This window comes from Oncorhynchus keta, unplaced genomic scaffold (genome assembly GCF_023373465.1).
Source record: "Oncorhynchus keta strain PuntledgeMale-10-30-2019 unplaced genomic scaffold, Oket_V2 Un_contig_5334_pilon_pilon, whole genome shotgun sequence".
Lineage (NCBI taxonomy): Eukaryota > Metazoa > Chordata > Actinopteri > Salmoniformes > Salmonidae > Oncorhynchus > Oncorhynchus keta.
Window position 1 is genome coordinate 159191 of NW_026288235.1, and position 20369 is coordinate 179559.

Here is a 20369-nt window from a genome sequence, read left to right on the forward strand (position 1 = left end):
TGACTGACTGTGTCCAGTGACTGACTTAATGTCCATCTTTATGCTGACTGACTGTGTCCAGTGACTGACTTAATGTCCATCTTTATGCTGTGACTCTGTGTCCAGTGACTGACTTAATGTCCATCTTTATGCTGACTGACTGTGTCCAGTGACTGACTTAATGTCCATCTTTATGCTGTGACTCTGTGTCCAGTGACTGACTTAATGTCCATCTTTATGCTGTGACTCCGTGTCCATCTTTATGCTGACTGACTGTGTCCAGTGACTGACTTAATGTCCATCTTTATGCTGTGACTCCGTGTCCAGTGACTGACTTAATGTCCATCTTTATGCTGTGACTCCGTGTCCAGTGACTGACTTAATGTCCATCTTTATGCTGTGACTCCGTGTCCAGTGACTGACTTAATGTCCATCTTTATGCTGACTGACTGTGTCCAGTGACTGACTTAATGTCCATCTTTATGCTGACTGACTGTGTCCAGTGACTGACTTAATGTCCATCTTTATGCTGACTGACTGTGTCCAGTGACTGACTTAATGTCCATCTTTATGCTGTGACTCTGTGTCCAGTGACTGACTTAATGTCCATCTTTATGCTGACTGACTCAGTGTCCAGTGACTGACTTAATGTCCATCTTTATGCTGACTGACTCTGTGTCCAGTGACTGACTTAATGTCCATCTTTATGCTGACTGACTCTGTGTCCAGTGACTGACTTAATGTCCATCTTTATGCTGACTGACTCTGTGTCCAGTGACTGACTTAATGTCCATCTTTATGCTGTGAAACAGGCTCCAGTGACTGACTTAATGTCCATTTAGACAGTGAAAGCCTGCTTTGAGAGAGCTGACTTATTTTGCATGTTCATTTCCTGACGTGTGTATCAGGAGGATGTGTGTGTGTGTGTGTGTGTGTGTGTGTGTGTGTGTGTGTGTGTGTGTGTGTGTGTGTGTGTGTGTGTGTGTGTGTGTGTGTGTGTGTGTGTGTGTGTTTGCATTTGTACTCTAGTAAGTGTCCTTGTTTTCAAGATGAAGCCCCAATACACATACCTAAAACACACATCAGTGATATGGCCATAGACAAAAACCACTTTCTTCATCCTACCTGAAGCATCCTTCCTGAACAGAGTGTTCATCACTGTGCCGTGCAGTTTCACTCTGTCCCATTCTCTGACCATCAGCCCCGAGGAAACAAAGTGGTCCACCAGCCGCTCCACAATGGTCTGCAGCCTGCACAGCAGAAAGTCAACACAAGAGTTAGCTGTCGTTACCTGGGAGCAACCCTCTCACACTGTTGACATCCGAACGATGAACATCATTTTAATGTACTAATTGTCACTTAATCTGTCATTAAAAAAAGGAAACTGTAAAAATACTAATTATACTACATGGTATTTACAGTGCATTCGTTAAGTATTCAGACCCCTTGACTTTTTCCACATTTTGTTACGTTGCAGACTTATTCTAAAATTGACTAAATTGTGTTTCCCCCCTCAACAATCTACACACAATACCCCATAATGACATCACAATACCCCAAAATGACATCACAATACCCCATAATGATAAAGAAAAAGCTGGTTTTTAAAAATGCTTGCAAATGTATTAAAAACATAAATGTAAATGTAAAAACATAAAACTGAAATATCACATTTACATAAGTACACAGACCCTTTACTCAGAACTCTGTTGAAGCACCTTTGGCAGCGATTACAGCTTCAACTCTTCTTGGGTATGACGCTACAAGCTTGGCACACCTGTATTTGGGGAGTTCCCCAGGACTCCCATTCTTCTCGGCAGATCCTCTCAGTGCTGTCAGGTTGGATGGGGAGTGTCGCTGCACAGCTATTTTCAGGTCTCTCTAGAGATCAATCGATCAGGTTCAAGTCCAGGCTCTGGCTGAGCCACTCAAGGACATTCTGTCACGCACTGACAACTGTAGGACCTTATATAGACAGGTGTGTGCCTTTCCAAATCATGTCCAATCAATTGAATTTACCACAGGTGAACTTCAATCAATTTTTAGAAACATATCAAGGATGATCAATAGAAACAGGATGCACCTGAGCTCAATTTCAAGTCTCATAGCAAAGGATCTGAATACTTATGTAAATAACATATTTCCATTTTTTATTTTTAATACATTTGCAAATAATTTAAAAATCAGTTTTTGCTTTGTCATTATGGTGTATTGTGATGTCATTATGGTGTATTGTGATGTCATTATGGTGTATTGTGATGTCATTATGGGGTATTGTGATGTCATTATGGGGTATTGTGATGTCATTATGGGGTATTGTGATGTCATTATGGGGTATTGTGTGTAGATTGCAGAGGTTTTATGTTGGATTTAATCCATTTTAGAATAAGACTGTGTCAAGGGGTCTGAATACTGAATACTTTCCCAAAGGCACTGTATATAGTGCTTTTCAAGGAGCCAGAGTCACTGTGGTACAAACTGTGGTTAAAGAAAGAGACATGAGAGTATCCAGGAACCAGACTCTTACTTGTCCGAACCATCTTTCACTTGGACCTTGGCATACAGGACATCCACCATGGCTGGGTCATCGTTCATGTACTCAATCCCTGTCACCTCCAGCGGGAGAGGCTTCCCTTCTGTGATGGTCCTGAAACATAACGTGGGTTACAGACAGACAGAACATGACATAACATAATGTGTTACATAACATAATGTGTTACATGACATGACATAACATGTGTTACATGACATAACATAATGTGTGTTACATGACATAACATAATGTGTTACATGACATAATGGTGTTACATGACATAACATGTGTTACATGACATAACATAATGTGTTACATGACATGACATAACATGTGTTACATGACATGACATAACATGTGTTACATGACATAACATAATGTGTGTTACATGACATAACATAATGTGTTACATGACATAATGTGTTACATGACATAACATGTGTTACATGACATAACATAATGTGTTACATGACATAACATAATGTGTGTTACATGACATAACATAATGTGTTACATAACATAATGTGTTACATGACATGACATAACATAATGTGTGTTACATGACATAACATAATGTGTTACATGACATGACATAAACATATGTTACATAACATAATGTGTGTTACATGACATAACATAATGTGTTACATGACATAACATAATGTGTTACATGACATAACATAATGTGTTACATGACATAACATAATGTGTTACATGACATAACATAATGTGTTACATAACATAATGGTGTTACATGACATAACATAATGTGTGTTACATAACATAATGTGTGTTACATGACATAACATAATGTGTTACATGACATAACATAATGTGTGTTACATGACATAACATAATGTTACATGACATAACATAATGTGTTACATGACATAACATAATGTGTTACATAACATGACATAACATAATGTGTTACATGACATAACATGTGTTACATGACATGACAACATGTGTTACATGACATAACATAATGTGTTACATGACATGACATAACATATGTTACATAACAATGTGTGTTACATGACATGACATAATGTGTTACTTGACATAACATGACATAACATATGTTACATAACATGACATAACATAATGTGTGTTACATGACATAACATGACATAACATAACATGTGTTACATGACATAACATAACATAATGTGTGTTACATAACATGACATGACATAATGTGTTACATAACATGACATAACATGAGTTACTTGACATAACATGACATAATAATGTGTGTTCCTGGCTCCAACTCAAATTTCTATACAATCCCTACAATCTAGATAGGGATAGTCCCTCCCTGTTTCAGTCTGTTTTCATCTGTTTGATTCCTAATGAACATGACCCAGTTGTCAGTACGTACTTGATAAAGTCCTGACAGTGCTGGAGTTGTTTACATGCTTGGGCCACTTCCAGGTCGTTCAGCAGAGCCAGGGTGCCGACTGTTAGATGGAGCTTAGCAGGGTTCTGGAAGATGCTTCCATCTACTCCGTGGTCCTTAACAAAGAGAGGAGAGAGACCTGCGATGAACTGACCACACAGAGAAACACTGTAGGGTGAAGTTTCCCGTAGACACTGATCTCAGGTCTGTTTTGCATTTCCTCCACTAATGGTTGAGATTAGTATTGGAGGAAGAGGAAGCTGATCCTAGATCTGCACAATTTAACCCTAGAACCAGACAACCAGAGAAACTAAAACAGGGACCCAAGATCTCTGATAGCTATTCAGTCAATATAAACATGAATGGAATATAGTCAAGTCTCAAACTGGAGTTTGAGAATACTATGCACGATTTTACAGATTGTCACCCCTCCCATCCGCCACGCACGCACTCACTGACACACACACACACACACACACACACACACACACACACACACACACACACACACACACACACACACACACACACACACACACACACACACACACACACACACACACACACACACACACACACACACACACACTTCCTTACCTGAGAACACTGCTCCAACACCTCCTCTTTAAACCTCAGGAATCCATCCTGAACTTGAGGGTGGTTAAGAGCGAACGACAGGAAGTGGGTGAACGGCTGCTTCTTGCGAAAGCTCTGCACCAGGAGCTCGACACGAGTCACGGCAGAGGACACCGCGGCCTTCTGGGAGCCAGTGATCACTGGAACAATGCGAGACCGTTATTGTGTGACTGTAAATGTGAGACTTTTATTTTTGATATCCCATGATTCTAGCCCTTAGGAGAAGAGCAGAGGTTCATGGATAATGTCTTGAGTTTTGTGGTTGCTGGAACCACGTTCTTGGCTGACTTTTATTACTAAACTCATTAATATGCATTATCCAGACAGAAAAATAAATGGGCAAAAGAACATTTCGATTTAGAGCAATAAAGAAATGGAATAAATTAACTGAGCAAACTAGAAACCTTTCAATATATACGTTTAAACATTATTTAAAAACAATTTAAATATAGTGGATGAAGAATCAATATTTTTTTAGATTGAGTATTTATTGGGTCATTATGCTGGTGTATTATGTATGTTTGTAATAGTGTGTTATATGTGAAAGTGTGTTTGTATTATAAATTGTATTTTAATGTTAAGGACTCTTGGAAGATTAGTCCAAATGGGGACTAAAAGAGATCCTAATCAAATCAAATCATTAATATGAGTTGACTGCTGACAGAAAACCACTGAAATTCCCAGAGGTAGAGAAAGAAGAGTTTTGCTAGACTGGTCCCAGGTCTGTTTGTGCTTGCATAGTGAACTCCTACAGTCATTGTTAATCACTTGCCGAGTTAAATAAAGGTTAAATAAAATAAAAACATTAATTGTCTTGTAATTCCGACCATAGGAGTTGGTGAGACAGCACAAACAGTCATAATATGGGACGAGGCTACAGTGTTGCACCAGTATGTTTACAATAGACCTCTGGTTTGGGCTGGTCTCCAAGCTCTGGTCCAGGGTGTTACGTACGGCCTGACCCTTCTTCAAGAAGGCTGAAAGAGGGCTCAAGCTCTGGTCCAGGGTGTTACGTACGGCCTGACCCTTCATCAAGAAGGCTGAAAGAGGGCTCAAGCTCTGGTCCAGGGTGTTACGTACGGCCTGACCCTTCTTCAAGAAGGCTGAAAGAGGGCTCAAGCTCTGGTCCAGGGCGTTACGTACGGCCTGACCCTTCTTCAAGAAGGCTGAAAGAGAGCTCAAGCTCTGGTCCAGGGTGTTATCAGGCCCTACACCCAAACAAGGGCACTGCGTTCATCCACCTCTGGCCTGCTCGCCTCCCTACCACTGAGGAAGTACAGTTCCCGCTCAGCCCAGTCAAAACTGTTCGCTGCTCTGGCCCCCCAATGGTGGAACAAACTCCCTCACGACGCCAGGACAGCGGAGTCAATCACCACCTTGCGGAGTCAATCACCACCTTCCGGAGACACCTGAAACCCCACCTCTTTAAGGAATACCTAGGATAGGATAAGTAATCCTTCTCACCCCCCTAAAAGATTTAGATGCACTATTGTAAAGTGCTGTTCCACTGGATGTCATAAGGTGAATGCACCAATTTGTAAGTCACTCTGGATAAGAGCGTCTGCTAAATGACTTAAATGTAATGTAATGTAATGTGTTACGTACGGCCTGACCCTTCTTCAAGAAGGCTGAAAGAGGGCTCAAAGCCCTGGACCAGAGGTACTGGTCTCTCCGCTAATAAAACGCCACTCACCGATCTGTCCTTCCACTCCTTGTTTTGGAATGTGGATGTCTGTCTTTGTGTCTGCCTCGAGTCTTCTACGTGTCTCTCCTTTCCTTCCGATGATGTATCTGTTAAAAACAAAAACAACACACTTCTCTGGTTAGTACACCGTATCCTTGATTTTCATTGAAGATGTACACATAGTCCTAATGAAACACACACACACACACACACACCTAATTTGCCTAAAATATTACACTGTTACCATGGTTACCTCATGTAGTCTTAACTACAAGCCAGAATGTTGAATAAAATGATATTTAAATGTGACGGTAGGAAGTGGAGATAAACACAGAGGATTATTAACCAGACTTTATGGGCGTCGGTCTGTTTGACTCTGTCAGCTTGTATTCCTGCTACACTACATGGCCAAAAGTATGTGGACACCTGTTCAAACATCTCATTCCAAAATCATGGGCATTAATATGGAGTTGGTCCCCCCTCCTTTGCTGCTATAACAGCCTCCACTCTTCTGGGAAGGCTTTCCACTAGATGTTGGAACATTGTTGTGTGGGCATGCTTCCATTCAGCCACAAGAGCATTAGTGAGGTCAGGCACGGATGTTGGGTGATTAGTCCTGGCTCGCAATCAGTGTTTCAATTCATCCTAAAGGTGTTCGATTGGGTTGCGGACAGGGCTCTGTGCAGGCCAGTCAAGTTCTTCCACACCAATCTCGATAAAACATTTCTTTATGGACCTCGCTTTGTGCACAGGGGCATTGTCATGCTGGAACAGGAAAGGGGCCTTCCCCAAACTTTTGTCACAGAGTTGAAGCACGGAACAGGAGGAACAGTGTGTTAACTGCCTGTTCAGGGGCAGAACGACAGATTTGTACCTTGTCAGCTCGGGGGTTTGAACTCGCAACCTTCCGGTTACTAGTCCAACGCTCTAACCACTAGGCTACGCTGCCGCCCCATTTACACCACTCCAGTCGAAGCTTGGCATTCCAACTTTAGGCTTGTGTGCGGCTGCTCGGCCACAAAACCCATTTCATGAAGCTCCCGAACAGTTCTTGTGCTGACGTTGCTTCCAGAGGCAGTTTGGAAGTCGGTAGTGAGTGTTGCAAACGAGGATAGACGATTTTTATGCGATACGTGCTTCAGCACTAGGCGGTCCCGTTCTGTGAGCTTGTGTGGCCTACCACTTCGCGGTTGAGCCGTTGCTGCTCCTAGACATTTCCACTTCACAGGGGAACTTACTGTCGACAGGGGAAGCTCTAGCAGGGCAGAAATTTGACAAACTGACTTGTTAGAAGGTAGCATCCTATGATGGTGCCACGTTGAAAGTCACTGAGCTCTTCAGGAAGGCCATTCTACTGCCAATGTTTGTCTGTGGAGATTGCATGGCTGTGTGCTCGACTTTATACACCTGTCAACAACAGGCGTGGCTGAAATAGCCTAATCCTCTAATTTGAAGGGGTGTCCACATATCTGCTGACGTTGCTTCCAGAGACAGTTTGGAGGGGTGTCCACATACTGTTGTAGATATAGTGTATGTGAAATGAGCACGGGCAAAGTGTGTATGTATTTTCAATCTTCTGATGCATGGCACGTCGCCAAACGTACCCAAACATTGTCGCCTGAACCACGTTTCCTTCGCAATCAGCTGGAAGTGCTTGGTCTTACTGCAAATTAAAAGTCTGCAACGTTCGGTCTCTGGTACGGTTACACTTGGCCATTGTTTACATATTGTGCTAAAATGTTTACGTTGCATACGATTTGCGTGAAGTATTGAAACTCCAAACCAACAGAACCATATGCAGACCAGCGTACTGAATGTCCGGCTAAAAACGCTTCCCTGTGGACAACGGGTCACAGAACCATATACAGACCAGCGTACTGAATGTCCGGCTAAAAACGCTTCCCTGTGGACAACGGGTCACAGAACCATATACAGACCAGCGTACTGAATGTCTGGCTAAAAACGCTTCCCTGTGGACAATGGGTAATGTAAATCCAAATTAGGTTTATTCAACATTTTGATCTGTAATGGGACGGTTTGGAAATGTTGAGCTCACGCGTTAGAGACGAGAGTGTGGGTCATCTAGTCCCGGATTCTAAAATGGACTAACAACCTCATATGCAGGTATCGACTCATGAAGTGCATCCCAAATGGCACCCTATTCCCTTCGGGCTCTGGTCAAAAGTAATGCACTATATAGGGGATAGGGTACCATTTAGGGCGCATAGCCTACATGGTGTTTGTAACTCACTTGTAAAGAACACTTGGGACATCAATGGCACAGCTGAAACCTTTATCAGTCTGTTCTATGGAGTGGCTGTCACAGAACTCTTCTTCTTCCTCAAACTGTTCACTTGCTAATCAAAACAACAAAGTGCATTTGTGAGACTGGCAAGAACATGTTGGTGTTCCATAATAGGTGCAGCAGGGACAAATGGGAGAGGAGACAGCTACATTTAGAGGAGACAAGCATCCCACAACACAATGTGGTGGTCAATTGGTCAGCTATAACTAGCTAAGTCTCAGTAGAATTAAATCAATAATCTGGTAGTACTGTACAGTAGTGTAGCCATCTGTCTTATCTAGCTAGCTAGCTATAGTTAGCTGGGGGTGTAGGGAACTAGCACCACTGAGGTATAATGGCTGGCACTGAGGACCTAGCTACCTGGTGGTCCCATGTAGGAGTCGTCCTCTTCCCCCTCTTCATACTGGTCTTCTTTGATCGTATTTCTTCTGTATACTCTTCCACTTATGTTGATCAATGATGGACGTAAGATTTCCATTGTAGCAGTTATCTTGAACAGTAAATAAAACGAGATATACTGTAGTGAATAGTAGCTGCCAACTACGTGTGGGCTCTTTGGCTGTTTTGCGACATACGGCAGTTTGACGTAAACTAACCAGCTGATTACGTCGTCGCTGATCTCGAAACCGCATGGATAGACATTCCGCGCTCGCAACAAATTAATGATGCGCCGATATCAACATTTGATTTATATATCGCCCAAGCCGTAAAGCGGGGGTTATTGTTGGGGTAGCTAACCAGAAACATAAACAAAAGCAGAAGTTAGCCTGCCGCTTTCTCCATCACCAGTGGTAGGTTCATCACTTCAATAATAATCTTATGTCTGATTTATTATGCGGAAAGTTTGCTTCAGTAGTAAATGCGCTATGCTTCGTGTAGCTAGCTATGTCTGTCAGTTTATTATTCATACTGTTGTTAGCCTTGTGTTGTTAGCCAAAGTTAGCTAGCTAGTCATGCTAATGTAATGCCAAAGATTTGTATAACGTGCTAATCTGATCTGTGCTAATGCTGCTCAGCTAACGTTAGCTAAATTTACTTTGAATAAATATTGCTGGTCATTTAGGACTGTATTTATCCGCAATACACGACTCTGAACTTGGTGATCATGATTTTGCCGTTGCTGTTCCTCTTCCTCAGTTGGAATGGCAGCCTCCTCCTCATCCTCCTCTGCCGGAGGGGTTAGTGGGAGCTCCGTGACTGGCTCTGGATTCAGCGCGTCTGAACTCCCCCCGCGTAAGGTCCTCTACACGTATCCCAAAGGAGCCGGGGAGATGATGGAAGGTAGGCTTTCTTTGACACAAGCCAATCACCAGTGGCTTTAGAATATAGGTTCAGAACGTTGCAAGACACAAGACCGGTGATGAGGATTCTTTTGGAGTTCTAGAAAACCTTGTCTGTTCTGTACATTCTACCTGCGACATTCTGAACATTGTTCTTGGCTCTGATTGCAATATTAATCGTGCTCATATCCAATATACAGTGATGTTGTGTGTTTCAGATGGATTAATGTTTCTGTGTGTGTGTGTGTGTGTGTGTGTGTGTGTGTGTGTGTGTGTGTGTGTGTGTGTGTGTGTGTGTGTGTGTGTGTGTGTGTGTGTGTGTGTGTGTGTGTGTGTGTGTGGTTAGCTACTGTACATGTGTGTGTGGTTCTGAATACTTGCCCCTTCTGTACATCTGCCCAGCCACGCTTCTCTTACAACTATTCTATCTGGCGTCAAGTGTAGCTTGTCTGGATTTTACTCACAAGATAAACAATGTGTCCCTGGAACTTTTCACTGTTCCCTTAATGACCTAGCTACCATGCGTCATAGCTGGCTCTTCCTCCAGGAGGACGTGCGCCGCTACCAGCGACAGTCAATGCTCTGCCCCAACGTCACCCCACAACGCGCATCGCCAGTGTACCCCACTTCCCTCACACCCAAATCAATCTGGCTTCAAGTCAAGTGTAGTTAGTGATCCTTTGATCTGGAGTTGGTGACCCATGATCCTTTTGAATCATAGTTGGATCTTCATCCAACAGAGGACGTACAGGGGCACCAGCAAGCAGTCAGTGCTCTGCCAATGGGTCAGCCCACACAGTGCTCTGCCAATGGGTCAGCCCACACAGTGCTCTGCCAATGGGTCAGCCCACACAGTGTGCCAATGGGTCAGCCCACACAGTGCTCTGCCAATGGGTCAGCCCACACAGTGCTCTGCCAATGGGTCAGCCCACACAGTGCTCTGCCAATGGGTCAGCCCACACAGTGCTCTGCCAATGGGTCAGCCCACACAGTGCTCTGCCAATGGGTCAGCCCACACAGTGCTCTGCCAATGGGTCAGCCCACACAGTGCTCTGCCAATGGGTCAGCCCACACAGTGCTCTGCCAATGGGTCAGCCCACACAGTGCTCTGCCAATGGGTCAGCCCACACAGTGCTCTGCCAATGGGTCAGCCCACACAGTGCTCTCAGCCCACACAGTGCTCTGCCAATGGGTCAGCCCACAACTCCCACCACCAGTTTTGTCACATCACACAAGAGGATCTGCTTGTTTGAACCCGAAGGGCCATCTGGCTCCTTGCCCCTGCTTTGTGCATCCCAAATGACACCCTATTACCTACGTTGTGCACTAATTTTGACCAGAGCCTTATGTGCCAAAGTTGTACACTATATTAGGATAGGGTAAACCCCATCCTTTGTTACCTCATAGACCCCAAATCAAACATCGTGTTGTGATGAATGTCTTAGTTTGGATCATTGTGCTGGAAAGCACTGGGTGTTCAGAGGACTAATGGGCTCACTGTTAAGTGGGACAGCAGTGAAGCGGGTGGCCAGGGTTGGGGTTCTTTTCCACTTTGTTTTTGGGGCCTGTGCCATAGGGCGGCGCACAATTGGCCCAGCGTCATCCGGGTTAGGGAGGGTTTGGCCTGGGGTAGGTCGTCCTTGTAAATAGGAATTTGTTCTTAACTGACTTGCCTAGTTAAATCAAATAAAAAAATATATTACAAAATTATTAATAAAAGGCACCCTATTCCCTATACCAGGGATCATCAACTAGATTCAGCCGCGGGATGATTTTTGTTTTTACTTGAGTGGATGGTCGGGGGCCTGAACATAATTAGAAATCATTTGTAGACTGCAAATTGACCGCAAGAAGACCAAACAGATTGTTTTAGTCAAATATTATATCAAACCTTGCTTACTTGTATACTGTATATGATCAGATGTGTCTCTCTATTCTGCCCAGGAATACTTGGGAACAGATTTCGCAAAAAATGTAATCACTTGGAGCTGATGTTTTGATTCTTTTGGCCAACATTTAAAAAGGGGGGACCGAATTCGGTCCGTGGGCCGCCAGTTGAAGAACTTAATCCTACCTTGTACACTAATATCATGTGGGCCATGGTCAACAGTAGGGCACTGTCTAGGGCCATGGTCAACAGTAGGGCACTGTCTAGGGCCATGGTCAACAGTAGTGCACTATCTAGGGCCATGGTCAACAGTAGTGCACTGTCTAGGGCCATGGTCAACAGTAGTGCACTGTCTAGGGCCATGGTCAACATGTCTAGGGCCATGGTCAACAGTAGTGTACTGTTTAGGACCATGGTCAACAGTAGTGCACTGTCTAGGGCCATGGTCAACAGTAGTGCACTGTCTAGGGCCATGGTCAACATGTCTAGGGCCATGGTCAACAGTAGTGTACTGTTTAGGACCATGGTCAACAGTAGTGCACTGTCTAGGGCCATGGTCATCAGTAGTGCACTGTCTAGGGCCATGGTCAACAGTAGTGTACTGTCTAGGGCCATGGTCAACAGTAGTGTACTGTCTAGGGCCATGGTCAACAGTAGTGCACTGTCTAGGGCCATGGTCAACAGTAGTGCACTGTCTAGGGCCATGGTCAACAGTAGTGCACTGTCTAGGGTCATGGTCAACAGTAGTGCACTGTCTAGGGCCATGGTCAACAGTAGTGCACTGTCTAGGGCCATGGTCAACAGTAGTGCACTGTCTAGGGCCATGGTCAACAGTAGTGCACTGTCTAGGGCCATGGTCAACAGTAGTGCACTGTCTAGGGCCATGGTCAACAGTAGTGCACTGTCTAGGGCCATGGTCAACAGTAGTGTACTGTCTAGGGCCATGGTCAACAGTAGTGTACTGTCTAGGGCCATGGTCAACAGTAGTGTACTGTCTAGGGCCATGGTCAACAGTAGTGTACTGTCTAGGGCCATGGTCAACAGTAGTGTACTGTCTAGGGCCATGGTCAACAGTAGTGTACTGTCTAGGGCCATGGTCAACAGTAGTGTACTGTCTAGGGCCATGGTCAACAGTAGTGCACTGTCTAGGGCCATGGTTAACAGTAGTGCACTGTCTAGGGCCATGGTGTAGTCAAGGGCCATTGTCAACAGTAGGGCACTGTCTAGGGCCATGGTCATGGTCAACAGTAGTGCACTGTCTAGGGTCATGGTCAACAGTAGTGCACTGTCTAGGGTCATGGTCAACAGTAGTGCACTGTCTAGGGCCATGGTCAACAGTAGTGCACTGTCTAGGGCCATGGTCAACAGTAGTGCACTGTCTAGGGCCATGGTCAACAGTAGTGCACTGTCTACTGTCTGCACTGGGCCATGGTCAACAGTAGTGCACTGTCTAGGGCCATGGTCAACAGTAGTGCTACTGTCTAGGGTCATGGTCAACAGTAGTGCACTGTCTAGGGCCATGGTCAACAGTAGTGCACTGTCTAGGGCCATGGTCAACAGTAGTGCACTGTCTAGGGCCATGGTCAACAGTAGTGTACTGTCTAGGGCCATGGTCAACAGGTACCATGGTCAACAGTAGTGTACTGTCTAGGGCCATGGTCAACAGTAGTGTACTGTCTAGGGCCATGGTCAACAGTAGTGTCTAGGGCCATGGTCAACAGTAGTGTACTGTTTAGGGCCATGGTCAACAGTAGTGCACTGTTTAGGACCATGGTCAACAGTAGTGTACTGTCTAGGGCCATGGTAACCATGTCTAGGGCCATGGTCAACAGTAGTGCACTGTTTGGGACCATGGTCAACAGTAGTGCACTGTTTAGGACCATGGTCAACAGTAGTGTACTGTCTAGGGCCATGGTAACCATGTCTAGGGCCATGGTCAACAGTAGTGCACTGTTTAGGACCATGGTCAACAGTAGTGCACTGTTTAGGACCATGGTCAACAGTAGTGCACTGTTTAGGACCATGGTCAACAGTAGTGCACTGTCTAGGGCCATGGTCAACAGTAGTGCACTGTCTAGGGCCATGGTCAACAGTAGTGTCACAGTAGTGCACTGTCTAGGGCCATGGTAACCATGTCTAGGGCCATGGTCAGTAACACTGTCTAGTGCACATGTCTGCCATCTAACAGTAACCATGTCTAGGGCCATGGTCAACAGTAGTGCACTATCTAGGGAACAGAGTGCCATTTGTGACACATTGTGTGCTAGTTGATTATTTTGGCTCGTCTTTTTATTCTCCAGCAAACTGAACGGTGGCACATGTTGGCATAATGTGAGGAGTTATATCATGTTTTAGCCAACTCCTCTACTTACTTACTCAGTAATTACTGAGGATTGTGCTCGCCCGGAGGATTGGGTATTAAATAGTTTGTACCACAAAACCATATACTATAATACGGTATGTTACATAATAGATCTGTAGCCTAATAGTTTAGTGTGTGTGTGTGTGCGTGTGTTTCTCTGTGTGTGTCTGTTTCTGTGTGTGTCTGTTTCTATGTGTGTGTGTGTTCTCTGTGTGTGTGTGTGTGTGTGTGTGTGTGTGTGTGTGTGTGTGTGTGTGTGTGTCTGTTTCTGTGTGTGTCTGTTTCTATGTGTGTGTGTGTGTGCGTGTGTGTGTGCTGGTTTGGGTTGTGATCCAGAAGGCACGTTTCCATTCTTGTTGTTTTAACTATCTCAGGACTAACTTGTCTACTACCACTACAGTATCTTGTAACATGTGCTAGTTGAGGAAAACCTAACAGTAGTTGATGTGATATTGTACATGAACTCTTGTGTCTTCAGACGGCTCAGACAGATTTCTGTGTGAGTCTGTGTTCAGCTACCAGGTGGCGTCAACACACTGAAACAGGTGAAGCACGGTAAGTCCATCAGTCTCTTCATTCTATTATTTTATTGCAGTTGTCTTTTTTATTATTATTATTTTTAATGCCTATAGTGGCATCTCAAATGGCACCCTAATTCCCTATATATAGTGGACTACTTTCAACCAGAGCCCTATGGGCCTGGTCAAAAGTAGCCCACTATATAGGGAATAGGGTGCTTTTTAGGACGCATTTGTTGTTTAGGGGAAAATAATTCTGGTAAGCGATACAAACGAATGCAATGCTTTGATCTAACAGCATATTTCACTGATCTGTTTGTTTTAGACCAACAGGTATCGAGAATGGAGAAACTGGCCAGTTTGGTTGAAGAGCTGGAAGCAGACGAGTGGCGTTACAAACCAATCGAACAGCTTTTGGGATTTACTCCGTCTTAAAGTCCAAATAAAGACCTGCTCAGTAGCCGCTGGCTGGTCACCACTGGAGAAACGTGTTGACCCCAGAGCACTACTTTATTTCCAACACATTTGGGTTATTGTCATTTGTTGTGTCATTCCCACAGGGAAGGATGTTCCTGCCTGCTATTGGCCAATGTTTAGCTGAGGTCACTAACTGGAGGAAGGAACACCCTGATCCGAGAGAGATATTATTGTGACCTTAAAAAAAAAATCTTTATCACTGCAATGAATTATGAATTGAGTAATGAATCATGTTATAGTGAGGAAATTGATGCATTCATGTTTTACTTTGTGTTTTTTTTTAAAGTAAATGAAATAAGATGGAATCCTCTTCCTATGTATTAACATGAAAACATGACGTACTTGGATTATCATTTATTAAATATTTAAATAAAAAATATACAGAATCAATTGTATTTGAGTTATTTACAGTTTTATAACATTATTCCGATGGATTATTTGTTACCACACAGTTGAAAACAATTAGAACCTTGGCTAATTGTATTACTGTAAATACCAAGGTCAATGAGACTGTAGGGCAACACAATAACATCTGCAGTAACAGCCAGGCTTGTTATTCCCCACACATTCTACAGGGAGGAGACTGTAGGACAACACAATAACATCTGCAGTAACAGCCAGGCTTGTTATTCCCCACACATTCTACAGGGAGGAGACTGTAGGACAACACAATAACATCTGCAGTAACAGCCAGGCTTGTTATTCCCCACACATTCTACAGGGAGGAGACTGTAGGACAACACAATAACATCTGCAGTAACAGCCAGGCTTGTTATTCCCCACACATTCTACAGGGAGGAGACTGTAGGACAACACAATAACATCTGCAGTAACAGCCAGGCTTGTTATTCCCCACACATTCTACAGGGAGGAGACTGTAGGACAACACAATAACATCTGCAGTAACAGCCAGGCTTGTTATTCCCCACACATTCTACAGGGAGGAGACTGTAGGACAACACAATAACATCTGCAGTAACAGCCAGGCTTGTTATTCCCACACATTCTACAGGGACTGGAGACTGTAGGACAACACAATAACATCAGGCTTAGGTGTTCCCCACACATTCTACCTGTAGGACCACAATAATTGCAGTAACAGCCAGGCTTGTTATTCCCACACATTCTACAGGGAGGAGACTGTAGGACAACACAATAACATCTGCAGTAACAGCCAGGCTTGTTATTCCCCACACATTCTACAGGGAGGAGACTGTAGGACAACACAATAACATCTGCAGTAACAGCCAGGCTTAGGACAACACACTAACATCTGCAGTATTCCCCACACATTCTACAGGGAGGAGACTGTAGGACAACACAATAACATCTGCAGTAACAGCCAGGCTTGTTATTACAGGGGAGGAGACCCACACATTCTACAGGGGGAGGAGACTGTAGGGACAACACAATAACATCTGCAGTAACAGCCAGGCTTGTTATTCCCCACACATTCTACAGGGAGGAGACTGTAGGACAACACAATAACATCTGCAGTAACAGCCAGGCTTGTTATTCCCCACACATTCTACAGGGAGGAGACTGTAGGACAACACAATAACATCTGCAGTAACAGCCAGGCTTGTTATTCCCCACACATTCTACAGGGAGGAGACTGTAGGACAACACAATAACATCTGCAGTAACAGCCAGGCTTGTTATTCCCCACACATTCTACAGGGAGGAGACTGTAGGACAACACAATAACATCTGCAGTAACAGCCAGGCTTGTTATTCCTCACACATTCTACAGGGAGGAGACTGTAGGACAACACAATAACATCTGCAGTAACAGCCAGGCTTGTTATTCCCCACACATTCTATTAGGACATTCTACAGGAGGGACTGTAGGGTAACATCTGCAGTAACAGCCAGGCTTGTTGTTTCTCTACAACACAATAACATCTGCAGTAACAGCCAGGCTTGTTATTCTACACATTACCAGGGCTGTAGGACAACATAATAACATCTGCAGTAACAGCCAGGCTTGTTACACATTCTACAGGGGGAGGGCTGTAGGGACAACACAATAACATCTGCAGTAACAGCCAGGCTTGTTATTCCTCACACATTCTACACAGGACAACACAATGTTCTTCAATAGCCAGGCTGTAGGTGTTCTGCAGGAGGCTTGACTTCTACACAACACAATAACATCTGCAGTAACAGCCAGGCTTGTTATTCCCACACATTCTACAGGGAGGAGACTGTAGGACAACACAATAACATCTGCAGTAACAGCCAGGCTTGTTATTCCTCACACATTCTACAGGGAGGAGACTGTAGGACAACACAATAACATCTGCAGTAACAGCCAGGCTTGTTATTCCCCCCACATTCTACAGGGGGAGGAGACTGTAGGACAACACAATAACATCTGCAGTAACAGCCAGGCTTGTTATTCCCACACATTCTACAGGAGGAGACTGTAGGACAACACAATAACATCTGCAGTAACAGCCAGGCTTGTTATTCCCCACACATTCTACAGGAGACTGTAGGACAACACAATAACATCTGCAGTAACAGCCAGGCTTGTTATTCCCACACATTCTACAGGGAGGAGACTGTAGGACAACACAATAACATCTGCAGTAACAGCCAGGCTTGTTATTCCCCACACTGTACAGGGAGGAGACTGTAGGACAACACAATAACAGTAACAGCCAGGCTGTTATTCCTCACACATTCTACACTGTAAGGACAACACAATAACATCTGCAGTAACAGCCAGGCTTGTTATTCCCACACATTCTACAGGGAGGAGACTGTAGGGACAACACAATAACATCTGCAGTAACAGCCAGGCTTGTTATTCCTCACACATTCTACAGGGAGGAGACTGTAGGACAACACAATAACATCTGCAGTAACAGCCAGGCTTGTTATTCCTCACACATTCTACAGGGAGGAGACTGTAGGACAACACAATAACATCTGCAGTAACAGCCAGGCTTGTTATTCCCCACACATTCTACAGGGAGGAGACTGTAGGACAACACAATAACATCTGCAGTAACAGCCAGGCTTGTTATTCCCCACACATTCTACAGGGAGGAGACTGTAGGACAACACAATAACATCTGCAGTAACAGCCAGGCTTGTTATTCCCCACACATTCTACAGGGAGGAGACTGTAGGACAACACAATAACATCTGCAGTAACAGCCAGGCTTGTTATTCCCCACACATTCTACAGGGAGGAGACTGAACAGGCTGGTGTTCTGGATGACAGTACTAGTATGTCCATGTGTCCATGCCCTCAGAGCTGCTCTCAATATGCAGATACACACAATAACCAGGGCTGTAGGTGTTCTGTCTACACTACCAGGCTGTAGGTGTTCTGTCTACACTACCAGGCTGTAGGTATTCTGTCTACACTACCAGGGCTGTAGGTGTTCTGTCTACACTACCAGGCTGTAGGTGTTCTGTCTACACTACCAGGCTGTAGGTGTTCTGTCTACACTACCAGGGCTGTAGGTGTTCTGTCTACACTACCAGGCTGTAGGTGTTCTGTTACCAGGCTAGGTGTTCTGTCTACACTACCAGGGCTGTAGGTGTTCTGTACACTACCAGGCTGTAGGTGTTCTGTCTACACTACCAGGCTGTAGGTGGTCTACACTACCAGGGCTGTAGGTGTTCTGTCTACACTACCAGGGCTGTAGGTGTTCTGTCTACACTACCAGGCTGTAGGTGTTCTGTCTACACTACCAGGCTGTAGGTGTTCTGTCTACACTACCAGGCTGTAGGTGTTCTGTCTACACTACCAGGCTGTAGGTGTTCTGTCTACACTACCAGGCTGTAGGTGTTCTGTCTACACTACCAGGCTGTAGGTGTTCTGTCTACACTACCAGGCTGTAGGTGTTCTGTCTACACTACCAGGCTGTAGGTGTTCTGTCTACACTACCAGGGCTGTAGGTGTTCTGTCTACACTACCAGGCTGTAGGTGTTCTGTCTACACTACCAGGCTGTAGGTGTTCTGTCTACACTACCAGGGCTGTAGGTGTTCTGTCTACACTACCAGGGCTGTAGGTGTTCTGTCTACACTACCAGGCTGTAGGTGTTCTGTCTACACTACCAGGGCTGTAGGTGTTCTGTCTACACTACCAGGCTGTAGGTGTTCTGTCTACACTACCAGGCTGTAGGTGTTCTGTCTACACTACCAGGCTGTAGGTGTTCTGTCTACACTACCAGGCTGTAGGTGTTCTGTCTACACTACCAGGCTGTAGGTGTTCTGTCTACACTACCAGGGCTGTAGGTGTTCTGTCTACACTACCAGGCTGTAGGTGTTCTGTCTACACTACCAATGACAGACTGTTTACCAGGAGTCTGATCAGTACAGTCCAGGGACCGACTGTTGTTTACCAGGAGTCTGATCAGTACAGTCCCGGAACAGACTGTTTACCAGGAGTCTGATCAGTATAGTCCCGGAACAGACTGTTTACCAGGAGTCTGATCAGCAGGGTGCAATGTTACAGGGTATTGGGATAGAAATGTATTGTGGAACTTATATGTTGTCTGTAATGTCCAGTAGAATAGAGCATTTTAAAATGTCAGCTCTATGGCATTTCTATCTGCGCTGTTCCTCCACAGTGTTTGTCTGCTGAGCGTGGCCCTGGCAGAGATCCAGTCTCTTTCACCCTGGTGTTTGGTGGGTCTTATTGAATCTGAAGTCAGGAAATGTGCTGTACTTGGTGATCACACCAGTGAATGAATGTTTTTCAGTTGAATGAGCAGGGGGGAAGCTCAGTGGTTGGTTGACTGTACAGAATGTACTGTACTAGTTTACAAACTGTTTTTTTTTCAATAAAAGGGTGTGACTAACCGAGAGGAACACTTCTGGGTCCTAAAGTTAGTCCTGTTAAAACTTGTTTTTTAAGCAAGCTCATGTTTCTCTCCACTTTGTGTCTCTTGTTGTGTCAGTTGGTAGATTTTGTATTTTTACAAAGTACACATAATAAAAGTTTTTTTCAAACAATCAACTTGCCTCTACTGATTTCGGTAACCTATCTATTTTCCTTGATCAGATAGAGACAAAGGTTGTTGAAGGTAGTCTTAAGTCATTTTATGACAGCACATTGTTTGTCTTGCTGCAGTTCACATTGTGTGCATTGTGCATTGTCTCGCAGTTCAATCTCCTTGACTAGTACAGTCTGTCCATCTCTCGTGTTGTGTTGTTTCACTGCATATGTGATACCTGGCTGCCATCCAAAAACTGTTCTTTTCTTCCTCTGGCAGACCACAAAAGCCTGGTTGAGAATGTGTTCTCCTACTAGCAGCAAGGCCTGATACAGAACACACTAGT

At 44.5% G+C, this 20369-nt stretch overlaps 2 protein-coding genes and 1 long non-coding RNA gene across 5 annotated transcripts in view; 2 read left to right on the top strand and 1 right to left on the bottom strand.

Annotated features, from left to right (window-relative positions):
- Window positions 1-9150, bottom strand: part of ascc1 (activating signal cointegrator 1 complex subunit 1) — a 43642-nt gene extending 34492 nt beyond the window's left edge. For both annotated transcript variants that reach the window (XM_052510101.1, XM_052510100.1), the window contains exons 1-7: window positions 8900-9150; window positions 8486-8591; window positions 6244-6341; window positions 4512-4690; window positions 3897-4030; window positions 2507-2626; window positions 1105-1229 (exon numbers count right to left, since the gene is read on the bottom strand). In XM_052510101.1, the coding sequence (XP_052366061.1) occupies window positions 1105-1229; window positions 2507-2626; window positions 3897-4030; window positions 4512-4690; window positions 6244-6341; window positions 8486-8591; window positions 8900-9017 (880 nt within the window). In that variant the 5' untranslated portion in view covers window positions 9018-9150. The remainder of the gene's footprint in view (window positions 1-1104; window positions 1230-2506; window positions 2627-3896; window positions 4031-4511; window positions 4691-6243; window positions 6342-8485; window positions 8592-8899) is intronic.
- A 16-nt stretch (window positions 9151-9166) lies between these two features.
- Window positions 9167-15454, top strand: LOC118381555 (anaphase-promoting complex subunit 16). Its single transcript, XM_035768484.2, is given in 5 exon segments — window positions 9167-9330; window positions 9677-9820; window positions 14548-14600; window positions 14603-14624; window positions 14913-15454. Coding segments are annotated over 4 exon segments (324 nt in total). The 5' UTR covers window positions 9167-9330; window positions 9677-9681; the 3' UTR covers window positions 15023-15454.
- Window positions 15455-17862: 2408 nt separating this feature from the next.
- LOC127925220 (uncharacterized) lies at window positions 17863-19978 on the top strand. 2 transcript variants are annotated; one of them, XR_008120110.1, is made up of 3 exons: window positions 17863-18544; window positions 18701-18982; window positions 19039-19978. It is a non-coding gene; the product is annotated as an uncharacterized LOC127925220 (long non-coding RNA). The 2 variants fall into 2 exon arrangements; XR_008120109.1 differs by having other exon boundaries at window positions 18701-18925; window positions 18983-19978.
- Window positions 19979-20369: the final 391 nt, after the last annotated feature.